At 41.3% G+C, this 12,931-nt stretch overlaps 1 protein-coding gene across 4 annotated transcripts in view; it reads left to right on the top strand.

The window, feature by feature from the left end:
• The window catches only part of CPNE8 (copine 8), a 263,087-nt gene that overhangs the window by 239,008 nt on the left and 11,148 nt on the right, over positions 1–12,931 (top strand). For all 4 annotated transcript variants that reach the window (XM_051850927.2, XM_002712675.5, XM_070049629.1 and 1 more), the window contains 2 exons: positions 8,151–8,253; positions 9,741–9,798. In XM_051850927.2, coding sequence (XP_051706887.2) covers positions 8,151–8,253; positions 9,741–9,798 — 161 coding nt within the window. The remainder of the gene's footprint in view (positions 1–8,150; positions 8,254–9,740; positions 9,799–12,931) is intronic.

The raw sequence follows: 12,931 nt of genomic DNA, 5'->3' as shown, positions 1-12,931 counted from the left end.
TCTAACTTCCTTGGTAGTGATGACCAAGGTTCTGTGTTTCTGTGTGCAGCACAGCCTTAAAAATGTGCTCCTTAAAAGCATCTTTCGTAGGGCTGGACAGCTGGTGACAAGTTCTTTCAATTTCTGTTTGTTATAGAAGATTTTATTTCAGCTTCATTCATAAAGGAGAGCTTTGCAGGGTATAATATTCTGGGGTGACTTTTTTTTCTCTTAAGACTTGGACTATACCTCGCCATTCGGTCCTAGTCTGTCCTAGTCTGATCAGAAGTCTGCTGTGAGTCTATTTGGAGATTTCTCTGAAAGTAATCTGGCGTTTCTCCCTTGGGCATTTTAGAATCTTTTTATGTTTTACTGTGATTAGTTTGATTACAGTGTATAGTGGTGACGACTTTTTCTGGTCATGTCTGTTAGAAGTTCTATGTGCTTCCTGAACTTGGATATCCCTTTCCTTCTCCAAACCAGGGAAGTTTTCTGCCATTATTTCACTGAAAAGACCTTTTAATCCTTTGTCTCCATGCCTTCAGGAATTCATAGAACCTCTATGTTGGTATCACAGCGCCAGCCCAGAGTTCTTAAGATTTTTATTTATTAAAAGGCAGAGTCACAAAGGGAGAGACAGATCTTGGATCCACTGAATCATTCCCCAAGTGGCCACAATGGGCAGAGTGGCACACCAATGTGAAGCCAGGAGCTAAAACCTTTTTCTGGGTCTCTGAAGTGGGTACAGGGGTACAAGTATTAGACCATCCTCTACTGCCTTGGCAGGCTGTAAGCAGAGAGCTGGATTGGAAGAAGAGCAGTCAGGATGTGAACCCCAGCCCATAGGGAATGCTGGTGCCACAAGTGAAGGCTTAGACCACTAAGCCACAGCACTAGCCTCTGTAGTTTTTTAAATTCAGCTCTTGTCCCACAAAATTGTTCTCACAGTCCACTAATGGATAACTTGAAAAAATATACCCTAGCTTACAATACTAGCCTCCATAAATAACTCTGTTTATAATATATTTCCCTGGCTTATTGATGGCTGTCAGAGCAGAATTAAAATGCTTTAATCTAGAATAAATTATAGCTGAATCTCTTATACTCCCATATCAGATCACTTTTTCATAAAATAAGGGAAAGATGACAGACTTAATTTTGTCTGAATTCATGCTAGTTACTATAAATGTGCTCATCAGTTTTACAAATCAATTTTGGTTTTTGTGCTGGTACAAAATTCTGTTGTGAAATATAAATGATATACCATGAGGTCCCGTGATGTTCTATTATTTTTTTTTACATTTTGTCTAATACTATGTAACTTTTCCAACATAGGAGGAGCTGCTATTGGAAAAGTTATAAAGTTTTTAAAAATAAGCTATAATCTAAAATTATTTTTGTAAGTTTTTAAAAAATAAAAAAATTTAAAAAGGTGGCTGTTGTGCATCAACTCCCTCCAATCCAGTACAAAGGTCCGGGTGATCACTATGCATCTGTAAGGGAAGTGCCATTGTCCCTTATTTTGATTTTGAATGGTGTGTTCAATTTTGTTTCTAAAATTTCATGAAATAGACAATTTCTTCTGAACCCAAAATTCTCATTCAAAAACTCTGTCAACTCAAAGACAAAGTGTTATTTGTTTCTGTATCTAGGAAGATGCCATAGTTATCATGTAGGAGACCTCTATTAGCATAAACCTTCTTGTGCATTTTGTCACTTAATAAATTTCATCAGTACTTAGTAACACGTCCATCTAAGTGAGCACTGAGTGGATGTCTAGAAGCACATTATGTAGCAGTTATTAAAGGTTCTTTTTAAGAAAGTCAGAGCAGGGGGTGGCATTGTGGTGTAGTAGGTAAGGCTGCCAATTGCAGTGCTGGCATCCCATATAGGTGCTGGTTTGAGTGCCGGCTGCTCCACTTCCCATCCAGCTCTCTGCTGTGGCCTGGGAAAGCAGTGGAGGATGGCCCAGGTCCTTGGGCCTGGAGGAACTGCTTGCCTCCCAGCTTTGCATCAGCACAGCTCTGGCTACTGTGTCCATTTAGGGAGTAAACCAAGGAGTGAAAGACCTCTCTCTCTCTCTGCCTTTCTGTAAATCTGCCTTTCAAACAAACAAATAAATCTTTAAAAAAACAGTGAAAGCAAATGTATATGCTCTTCCTGTTTGCTTTATCTTACCCTTAAAAAATGTGTTGTCTATAGGAAAAGACTGAGCTACTTACAATTTTCTGAATGCATTTTGAAGAATGCCTATTCATTTGAACTTCTGAGCACAAGCTCAATTTTTTGAAAAGATTTTATTATTTTTATTTGAGAGGTAGAGTTACAGTGAGAGGGAGAGACAGACAGAAAGGTCTTCCTTCCGTTGGTTCACTCCCCAAATCATACTCTATTGTACATGTGTATTGTTTCCAAATTAAAAGGAAGTCTTTCACTGTGACTTAATAGGTATGTGTTTGTGTGTGTGTGTGTATTATAGATCTCACAGTACTTTACATGTACTGAGAAATCTACACTTGTGTGGTTGAATTATCTGAATACCATATATGATGGATTGATTTCAGTTCAGAAGATTATAATAGGAAACAACAGAGACTTTTAAATGATAACCATCTTAATGACTTATGAAAAGTGTTTTTGTGATGGATTCCTGCTGTTAGAGCTCTCCAGAGAGACAGAAGATAGACTCACATGGATACAAACACATATTTCAAGAAATGAGTTCCCACAGCAGTAGGGACTGGCAAGTGTGAAGTTGGCAAGACAGGTGGGCAGGCTGGACACTCAGGTGGATTTGATGGTGCAGTCAAGAAACCTGACAAACCAGGTATTATTCTGTAAAATCATTTGCTTACACATGTCAACCATATCATCAGAATGCCTTCATGGCAACACAGTGTGTCGCCAAGTGGGTTTTTAAATCATTATGACCTTAGAGGCAGAGAAAGAAATAGCACCCATTTGCTGGTTGACTCCACAAAGGCCTACCTTGCCTGTGGTGGGACAGGCCAGGGCGGGAAATAGGAATTCAGTGTGGATCTCTAACATGGACATCAGGAACCAAGTACTTGAGCCATCCTGGTGGCCTCCCAGGGTCTGCATTATTAGGAAGCTGGAGCCAGATACTAGATCCAGGTACTCTGAGGTGGGATGCTGGTGTCTCACCCAGTGTCTTAACCACCAGGCTAAATGCCTGCCCCAAGACATCCAGGTTTTATAGTTTATCTCAACTGATACAGAAGACAAACCATCGTACCTACCAAAAGAAAGAACATGTTGTAAATGGAAAACATTCAAAAGTGGAAAAATAATTTTAGAGCCTTCCACGTATGAACTTAAAAGTAAATCTGATGTCTGTAACACATTGTTTAAATTTCATCAGAAACAGTAAGGAGAAAAATGTTGAGCCATTCGTTGATAGACATGTGGTTTGAATCAAGTGGTCTTTTAACCATCCTTTGATATCTCATATTTTCTTGGATTAGGTACTCTCATTTAAGCTTTTCTTTTTAAAGATTATTTGAAGTCAGAGTCACAGAGAGAAGGAGAAGCAGACATGGCGAGAGAGGTCTTCTTTCTGCTGGTTCACTCTCCAGTTAGCCGCAACAGCCAATCCGAAGCCAGGAGCCCCAAGCCCCCTGGGGGTCTCCCAGATGGGTGCAGGGGCCCAAGCACTTGGGCCATCTTCTACTGTTTTATCTATCATTTTTTTCTTAACTGTTTGTAATTTTTTCCTATGATTGAAAACCTTCCATGGTCAAGATACCCAGCTAAAATTAATTTTATTGTTTTCAGGAAATCACATTTTATTTCAGAATTTCTGTAATCAATTTTAAACTGCATTTATAGAGTTTATTTTATCCCCTAATTCTGAGTGATCAGTAGTAAAAAAAAAAAATCAAAACGTTTCTGAGCCACCCATTCACTCCCTCAAGCAGTGTGCTACTAGTGCTGTAATATGCATTTTCTCTATCTTCGCAGTAATTCCAGGTGGTGACAGTGGTTTTCTTGTTTGTATTTTGCTGAGGACAAAATTCACCTTTGTCAAGAGGCCATTTGTGGATTTGTGGAGGCGCTGGAATCCCAACCAGGAAATATATGATGCATATCCCTGTGTTAGAATGCCAGCCTTTTCCCACACATTTCTCTGCTACAGAGGAAGACTCAAAGAATGTGACCCAAAGCTATTTTTGTGGGTACACTTGGTCGGTTCTTCCCACAGTGAAAGGCAGTGGAGATGACAATTTAATAGCATGAATTTACAGTGTTACTCTGTTACTGAAATATTCAAATGCCTTCCTTTACTCAGTGTTGAGGTTTATTAATCCATTATATAAATCATAATTGAGATAGAATTTAAAAAATCCCCAAGTCAGTTTATCTTGGCTTTGCACTCTCTATTCCTGTGATCTAAGGATAAGCTGAAAGACTCTGAGCCCACCAGTTCTGCAATCTTAGAAACTTCTTTGAATTCCATACTCCAACAAAGTTGACTTTTCTCATAGATTTGTCATAGTATTAAAATATAGACTGGCTGAATCTGAAGACAGGAATATTTTAATATGGCTTAATTATGCAGTTTACAAAAGGATTCCTCATCAGGTCCTGCAGACGCAAGCTTCTCTAATACCTTTCATACATAAGTTGAATCTGTACTTCAGTAAATCTGAGTCACCTCCTTCAAGAGGGACTGGAGGGTTTCCAGCTTACACTTTGTGACTTCATGAATAGCGCTGCCTTGTTAGTTACTTGATCATGAAGTGTGAAAGACTTAAAGAGTGCTTTACAAGAAGTGGAAGTACACTGATTTGTTTGGAACTTAAGACTTGCTTGCAAAGTGCAACAATGGGCCAACCTGTAGAACAAATGCCACAGACATGGGTAGTTTTAAAAGATTAATTTGTGCTGATGATGGTGATAAGAATTCTTTAAGTAGTACAATGTAATTTATTTTTCAGCTGAGTGTAACTAGCAGTTGGGCGCCACACAGGATAAAGTTACCCATATTTCTGCAGCATCAGTTTTTCTCACTTGAGAAATACAAAGCATGAATATATTTGCATGTTTATTATACAGTAATAACAAAATCCCTATGAATATTTAAAATAAAACAAGCTTCAGAGAAATTGTGTTTTCTATGATCTGCTTCAGGCTCTCTTTGTAGCACCCTCAACTCTCTTTGTAGAATGAATATATTCTCTTAGATGTACATACTCTGGGGGTCAGCGCCGTGGTACAGTAGGTTAATCCTGCGCCTGTCGCGCTGGCATCTCATATGGGCAGCAGTTCTAGGCCTGGCTGCTCCTCTTCCAACCTACCTCTCTGCTGTGGCAGGGGAAAGCAGTACAAGATGGCCCAAGTCCTTGGGCCCCTGCACGCACATGAGAGACCAGGAGGAAGCACCTGGTTCCTGAATTCGGATCGGCGCATCTCCAGCCATTGTGGTCACTGGGGAGTGAACCAACGGAAGGAAGACCTTTCTCTTTGTCTCTCCCACTCACTGTCTGTAACTCTACCTCTCAAATAAATAAATAAATCTTTTTTTAAAAAAAAGATAAATGTACTCTGGTTAAACAAAAGAAAATCAGTTTAACCACTTGAAGTGGTATTTTCAATGACTGCATAGTCTGCATAGTATCCAACTCTTATTATTTGGTAGAAATTTGCTCTTTTAAGAATGTCTTCTGATAAGAAAAGCATAAAATAGATACTGTTGTACTCACAGAAGCTCTTGTCACTACTGTTGATAGTCTTCTATTACTGACATGAAATCTGTAAAATTCCATGCTTCTGGATCATGGTAAGAAAGCCTTTCTTAAAAAAATTCATAGTGGGTATTTAAAAAGTAAAAAATTGAATTGCCTAAGGAAATTATGTCTTTTTATTTTTTGACAGGCAGAGTGGACAGTGAGAGACAGAGAGAGAGAAAGGTCTTCCTTTGCCGTTGGTTCACCCTCCAATGGCCGCCGCGGCCAGCGCACTGCGGCCGGCGCACCGTGCTGATCTGAAGCCAGGAGCCAGGTACTTCTCCTGGTCTCCCATGGGGTGCAGGGCCCAAGCACTTGGGCCATCCTCCACTGCACTCCCTGGCCACAGCAGAGAGCTGGCCTGGAAGAGGGGCAACCAGGACAGAATCCGGCGCCCCGACCGGGACTAGAACCTATTTTATGTCTTAAAAAGTATAGCGTATTAACGTAGGTTTGTGTCTGCTCCAGGTTGTTTTCCACTGGCTGTGTCACCATCTAATTACTACAGATTTGCCAATGTCCAGGTTAATGGTTTGTCAATCCTGTGGGGTGTTTTTGACTATGCCTGTGGATGCTGTTCCACATTTCTCCTGATTCAGTCTGCTTGAATTCATTCTTTCAGCAGTCTGTAAAGCTACCTCACACTTTATTAGCCATGTGAAGACAGCTACACAGTACATGGGAACATTGTAAACATTTTCCTCCTTCATCTGGTTGCTGATTTCATGTCTTAGAAACAAGCTGTGCTCTATGCTATTTTTCCCCATCGTGTCCAAATAGGATCTCTTAGGGCCGCTCAAGTTGTGCAGAAATTTCACTGGCCAACTGATGGACATGTTCTTGAACTAATCTTATGATCTAATTGGTAAGTGTCTCAAAAGGTGAACCAGGGTCGTCTTGTCCCCTGTCTTTTGTGTTAAGAGCCCCATAATGCTTACTTACCACTGGGCATGACCACCATACCATAAGTCATGTACAAACACCAGACAAGTTCTTTTTGACAATAGCACCTGGATAATACCTAGAAAGTAGGCTAGTACCAGACAAGAAGAAATACAATACAAAATATTCGTGAAGCCTCTCTCTAAATTGCTAATTATTACTTGATGAGTGTTCTGATAAAATTTCTTCAACCACTGGAATGTTACTGTATACATGGTTTTTACATTTGTTGGTTATAATTCCTCTCATCATCATTCATCAATTTAACATGGACTAAGAACTTGAACTATGGACATATCTGATTTATCTATTTGAAAGGCAAACTTGGGGCGAGAGATGAATCTTCCATCTGCAAATTCACTCCCCAGATGTCTGCATGATCCGGGCTGAAGCTAGGAGCCTGTAACTGCATCTAGGTTTACCACATGGGTGGCAGGGGCATAGGCAATTGGACTATATTCTGCTGCTTTCTCAGGTGCATTAGCAGGGAGCTGGATCACAAGTGGAGCAGTGATACGAACCAGCACTAATATGGGATGCTGGCATGGCAGGCAGTGGCTTAACCCTCTGTGCCACATTGTTGGCCCCTATTTAACTATGAAATTGAGGTGAAATTTCCATAATCTGAAATTGATGATTCTAAGGTATGCATTTAAATAATAATTTAGTTCTCACATGTGCAAGTATCACTTCTATGTAATTCCAAATAAAAACTATTTCTGAATACTGCTGCAACTTACACACCCTACTCTATTTAGTGTGATGCATGTAGTTGACTAATTTATGCAACAATTCCAAGGTAGTGTTATCATCTTAATTTTCAAGGTATAAGACAAGTTCGGGGATAGAAGTTTTGCCTAGAAATTAATAAATCACTAGTTTTGGTCAGGATGCCCACCTCTCTATCAGAGCACCTAGTTTCAAAACTTGGCGCCAGCTCCTCACTCTAGCTGTCTTATATGCAGACTGAGAGGCAGCAGGTGGTGGCTCAAGTAAATTGGGGTCCCTGTCAGCCGTGAATTTCTGGTTCCCAGCATGGGCCTGGCCCATTGCTGTCCTTTATATTTGAGAATACACTGTCAGATGGGAGTTCTCTGCGTGATAGACAGGCAGGCAGACAGACATACAGATAATCGATCATTCGATCTTGAGCAGTTTACTGACAGCCGTACTCAAAGTGTGTCACTTATCTAGGATGAATCTGTTTCCAAAGCCTGTGTCCCTTTGCACAAATCAGATCCTCGTCCTGCTTTTACAGTAAATGAACTTCCAGCAGTCACATGTTTCTGTGTGATGGCAAGGAGTAATGCTGCAGTTACTCTAGTGTGGTATTTCAGGAAAGTATGTGCCTAAAGGTTTGCGAAAGTCAGGCTTTTGACATAGGTTTAAATGTTTCCTTGTCACTTGTTGACTATTCCAAGGTAATCTTTAGCAGCCATCGTGTAGAAAGGAACTGTTCCTTACTTTTCCATTGTCTTTCAGGTACGCTTCGTCTGTAAAGGATGGATCCCAGTATTTTGTGCTCCTGATCGTGACCGATGGCGTTATTTCAGATATGGCTCAAACCAAGGAGTCCATAGTTAATGTGAGTAATGGTCAGGGTCTTGGGCTGAGTGCTAGCTTGGTGACACTGAGGTTGAAACTAATACCTAGTTTAGTTGACTTGTTTATGAAATGAAATGTCCATTCCTTTTTTGCAGATTGCATCCTTAGCCTCACCCAGAGAACTCATAATGCTAACATTGATCTATCTATAAGGATAGAATAGCGGAGTTGGAATAAAATTCTTACCTCAGAAAAAGTAGTGTATAGTTATGACTGCCTTGATGTGCACAAGTATGTTTGCCCCTGTTGGTTTGATCGGTTTGTATAGTCAGGATTTGTAGATTATTTTAACATTCTAATTCTAGTTACAGGAGAACGGTCGTGATTCCCGTTTCTGTAGGACTGAAACAGGACTGAATAAGAGCTGCACTTGATTCGAAAACCATCCTGATCATTATAATTCCTAATTGTATTTGGCTTTTATTATCATTCACTTGTCGTCATTACTAAATAATAATGTTTCAACTGTAGTTACTGGACAGTTCAGTTAGCTCAGCTTCCTGTATCTAGGCCTAGCATAATTTGGCATAAAGTATGCATCAGATAAGAATGGCTTCTTATCAGGCCTCATAATTATTACTAGCACAGAGAAATGAAATCAGTGTATGTTGGTAAAAGTCAAATGATTTTTAGATATTCTTAGAGAAACCAAACATAAGAAGGAGGGAAGGTAAGGACTTAAAAGTCTGTTGTTTTTAGCTAGACATGCAGGGGCTGAATTTGTCTCTGTGGTTTGGCCACTGGCATCAATGGGCCCTTTTTCAAATGTGGGCTTAATAATAATATAGTTCAACAGAGAGGATGTGATGGACTCACACAGTTCCTCATCATTCACTGACTGTCCCAGCTGAAGACCGGCTGGCTGGCTGTGGTTCCAGGTCTCCTTGCTAGCTCTCCTGTGCTGATGATTGAAGTATTTGGAATGATGGTGCAGCTGGGGAGACATAGGACAGGGAACCATGCTGTGGCATCACAGGGTTGGTGTTCCACACAGTCCGATGGGTGTTGATAGGGAAACTACCAGGGACTCTGTGTGATGACTCAGATCTGCTCCTCGGCCGAGGGAACTGCTTTTTATTAACCTTGAGTATGAATGAGGTGGAGGACGGTGCTGCTCTTTTTGAGGCTGGTAGTTTTCTTCCCCTGGCTGCTCCACGGTGGGAGGAGAACAAACCTGACAAATGAACCACAAGTACCGAGGGCCATCTCAGAGTGTGCTGCCAACGGCCAAGGAGAGAGGGTACCTGTCACTGGCGACTTTGTCCAGAGCCAGGCAGTGCTCACTGGATTTGCATGTGTAGAGTCTGGAAAGCATAGGAGTGGAATCAGGTATATTGTCTGGGTTACTTTTGAATGCACTCAAAAACCATTTATTTAGGAAAAAAATCAGTTAAAACTCAGGGTATTATTTTCTTCTTCTTAAGAACTCATTTTCTTAATTGAAATCTAATTGTGTTCCTTTTGAAGGCCTCAAAACTTCCAATGTCAATAATTATAGTGGGTGTTGGACCAGCAGAATTTGATGGTGAGTGGTAAAACTTCAGTAGTATTCCTTGGGGGTTTTATTTGACGTAAGGTAACTATCAGATTTCTGTCCGTGTGGGAAGATGGCTTTGCTTATCAGTTTTGTATATAATGATCTTGTACATACAGACATAAATACATTGTGGGTACCTCAAAATGATCATGGGAAATTGAATTAGAAGATGTTTATTTTGGTGCAAAAACTAATGAAATCCATGCAGAGATTTTTTTCATATAATACTCACTTCCTGTAAGCTTCTTCAAGACCCTCTCATGTATGATTTCCAAAGTTTTGCACCAAAATGAAAGTATTGTAATACCATTTTCCAGTAAGTTTTTTCAAAAAGATTTATTTTATTTGAAAGGCATAGAGACAGAAAGACACAAAGAGATCTTCTATTCACTGGCTCACTCCCCAAGATGTCCGTAATAGCTGGGGATGGACAAGGCCAAAGCCAGGAGCCTGGAATTCCATCTGGGTTTCCCACATGGGTGCAGGGGCCCCAGTCCTTGGACCATCTCCCACTGCTTTCACAGGTGCATTAACATGAAGCTGGACTGTAAGCAGAGCAGCCAGGACTCAAACCAGCACTCACCTGGGAAGCCAGTGTCCTAGGCAGAGGCTTATCCTACTGTGCCACAACACTGACCCCACACCTTGCAGTTCCTTATGATGTTATTAAGGTGAGCCACTTAAAAGAGTCCGAGTCAGACTTTCTCTCTCCTCTCTCTCTGTTTATAGATTAATTCAACATGTAGCTCTCTATTTCACTGGAGACAGTTTGTATCTCACAATACTATTTCTTAACACGGGCGGAGTGGTAAATTGAGTTTTTGTTCCCAAGGAAGAACCCACTCAAGCCTCATTACTGTGTAAATCTTAGGTCTTTCGGTTTTGAAAAGAAATGTTAAGACAAGCATACTATGCTAATTTAATGGGTTTCAAAACTGGGGTAGTGGAGAAATGGTTAGCCTTGCAAATGCAGAAGTTCTGTGGTAATGAAGGCACAAAGTGAAACTGGAAGTGACCAGTCGACAGTTTATTATGCTAAGTTGGCTTCTTGATTACTTCTCCATTTTGGTTCAGGCCTTGTTCAGAAATGCCAGTCCAGTCACAGGTGTTTATGCAGACTAGTGATCTGCACCAACATTTCAGGATCGAGAATTCCTTTTAGAGAACTCGGACCCAGACAGCATGCCACACCACATGAAATTCGCCTGGCTTCACTGTTTGATATTAACGATAGTTTCTCTAGCTCGGGACTTTGGAAATGAGAACAGTTAAGTGTTTAACACAGCCTTTGGTAAATTAGTGGTTACTCTAGGCACACAGATGCTGAATTAGAGCATGAGTAGTACCAGGTGATTCTTGTTTAACCACCCGTATCTCTGCATATGCAGGGCACAGGTGTGACTGTACCAGGTGAGGTGGCACCACAGGCAGAGGTACTCTGTTGACCCTGAGCTCTGTCAGTCTGTGCTTGGCTGGTCATCCATTGTATCATCATAACAAGTCATTCAGGCCTCACTGCTGCCATGGATCTGAGACACCTCTATCGATTCAGGAATATGGAAACACTTTCTTTTTAATGCCTGTGCACCTGATAATCTAGCTGATGATGGGCTGTGAGTCACAAAGTTCACTGATTGCCAGGCTAAAGTAACTCATGCTTTCCGTCTTTGGCTACTGTTTACTTTGGCTTCTGAAGGGTGCAGCTCTCACAGATAGATCTGAGATCTTTGAGACTAACATGAGGTCTGCAGTTAAGTGGGTGACCTCAGAGATGGTGAACCTCAGCCCCATTTTGTCCTACTGGCGCCCCATTCCTTTTCTTCATACAGAATGTATGAGAGAGAGCCACTGGTGTGTATTGATTTTCATGTATTTTTCTGTAGAGAAGCAGGCACGGCTGTTTGGGTACTCAACTAAGCCAAAGCCCATTTCCTAATTTCTCCCACTACCAATGATTCATCTGTAAGAGGGATTTTATTTTTTAAAAGACTTATTTATTTTAGAGAGACAAACAGGCTACAGAGCAAGGTCCTCCATTCGATGGTTCACTCCCCAAATGCCTGCAACAGCTGGAGTTGGGCTGATCCAAAGCCAGGAGGCAGGAGCTTCTCCCATGTAGGTGCAGAGGCCCAAGCACTTGGGCCATCCTACACTGCTGTTCCAGCCACATTAGCAAGGAGCTGCTAGCACCATAGGAAGATTCTTAACCTACTTTTCCTACTTTTGAGATGTGGTAAGTCATCATTTGACTAGGTTCCTGAACTACCTGGAAAAAAATAATATGCAGGGATCACTCAGACCTGCACAGTTTTATTTCTTGCAATGAGTTTTTTAGAATGTGGTTTAATCTGCTGGCAGAACCAGACTCCTCCGTAATGTCCCTTGCTCCCAGGTTAAATGATCTCACCCTAACCTCCAGGCTTCTCCCTCTGGAGTGGAGCTTTGCTTATTAGGCGCACTGCAGAGGGATACTGCTTTCAAGTGAGTACAGGTTGGAACTGGGAAGTGCTCCAAGCTCAGTCCTACCTCCTTATCTCAGGAATTTTAGGACTCATTCCTTTTCCCAGCATAAAGTAAGTAGAGATCTGAGTCACTGTGGGCAGGAAATGGAGTGAATGAGGACGGAGTGGGGCTCCCGCTGTGCATGGTCTCTGCCTTCCTCGTGACGGAAGAACTTGTAGGCCCAGCCGTAGGCAACTCAAGCAGACTGGTGGGACAGAGGAGACACTTCCCTAAAGAGTTTCTTTGTTCCCTCTCAAAATACACTCCTGCTTCTCACAGCGAAGAACAGGACCGAATACATACACGTTTTCATGTGTACCATGGAAAAAGCTGACATACAAATATCTGCCAGCTGTTGGAAGAGCTGCTGGTAGCACTTCCACATCTGCTGACCCAGTCAGTTCTACATCTACACATTTTTAACTGGAAAGACAATGTCTACGATTCCTTTCTTTGAAGAAAAGAGGAAATTTTCATTTGTTTCCTCTAAGAACTGTGCATAATCTTCCCAAGTGACTTAGATCTCTCAGAGCAGGACAGAGTCAAAGATAAGGGACATACAGCTAACTGGCTCCTTTCTTTGATCTGAATCGGGAGAAGGGGTAACTGCAAGGGATTT

The sequence above is a fragment of the Oryctolagus cuniculus genome, chromosome 9 (genome assembly GCF_964237555.1).
Source record: "Oryctolagus cuniculus chromosome 9, mOryCun1.1, whole genome shotgun sequence".
Taxonomy (NCBI): Eukaryota; Metazoa; Chordata; class Mammalia; order Lagomorpha; family Leporidae; genus Oryctolagus; species Oryctolagus cuniculus.
This window is presented reverse-complemented; position numbering and strand designations above follow the sequence as displayed.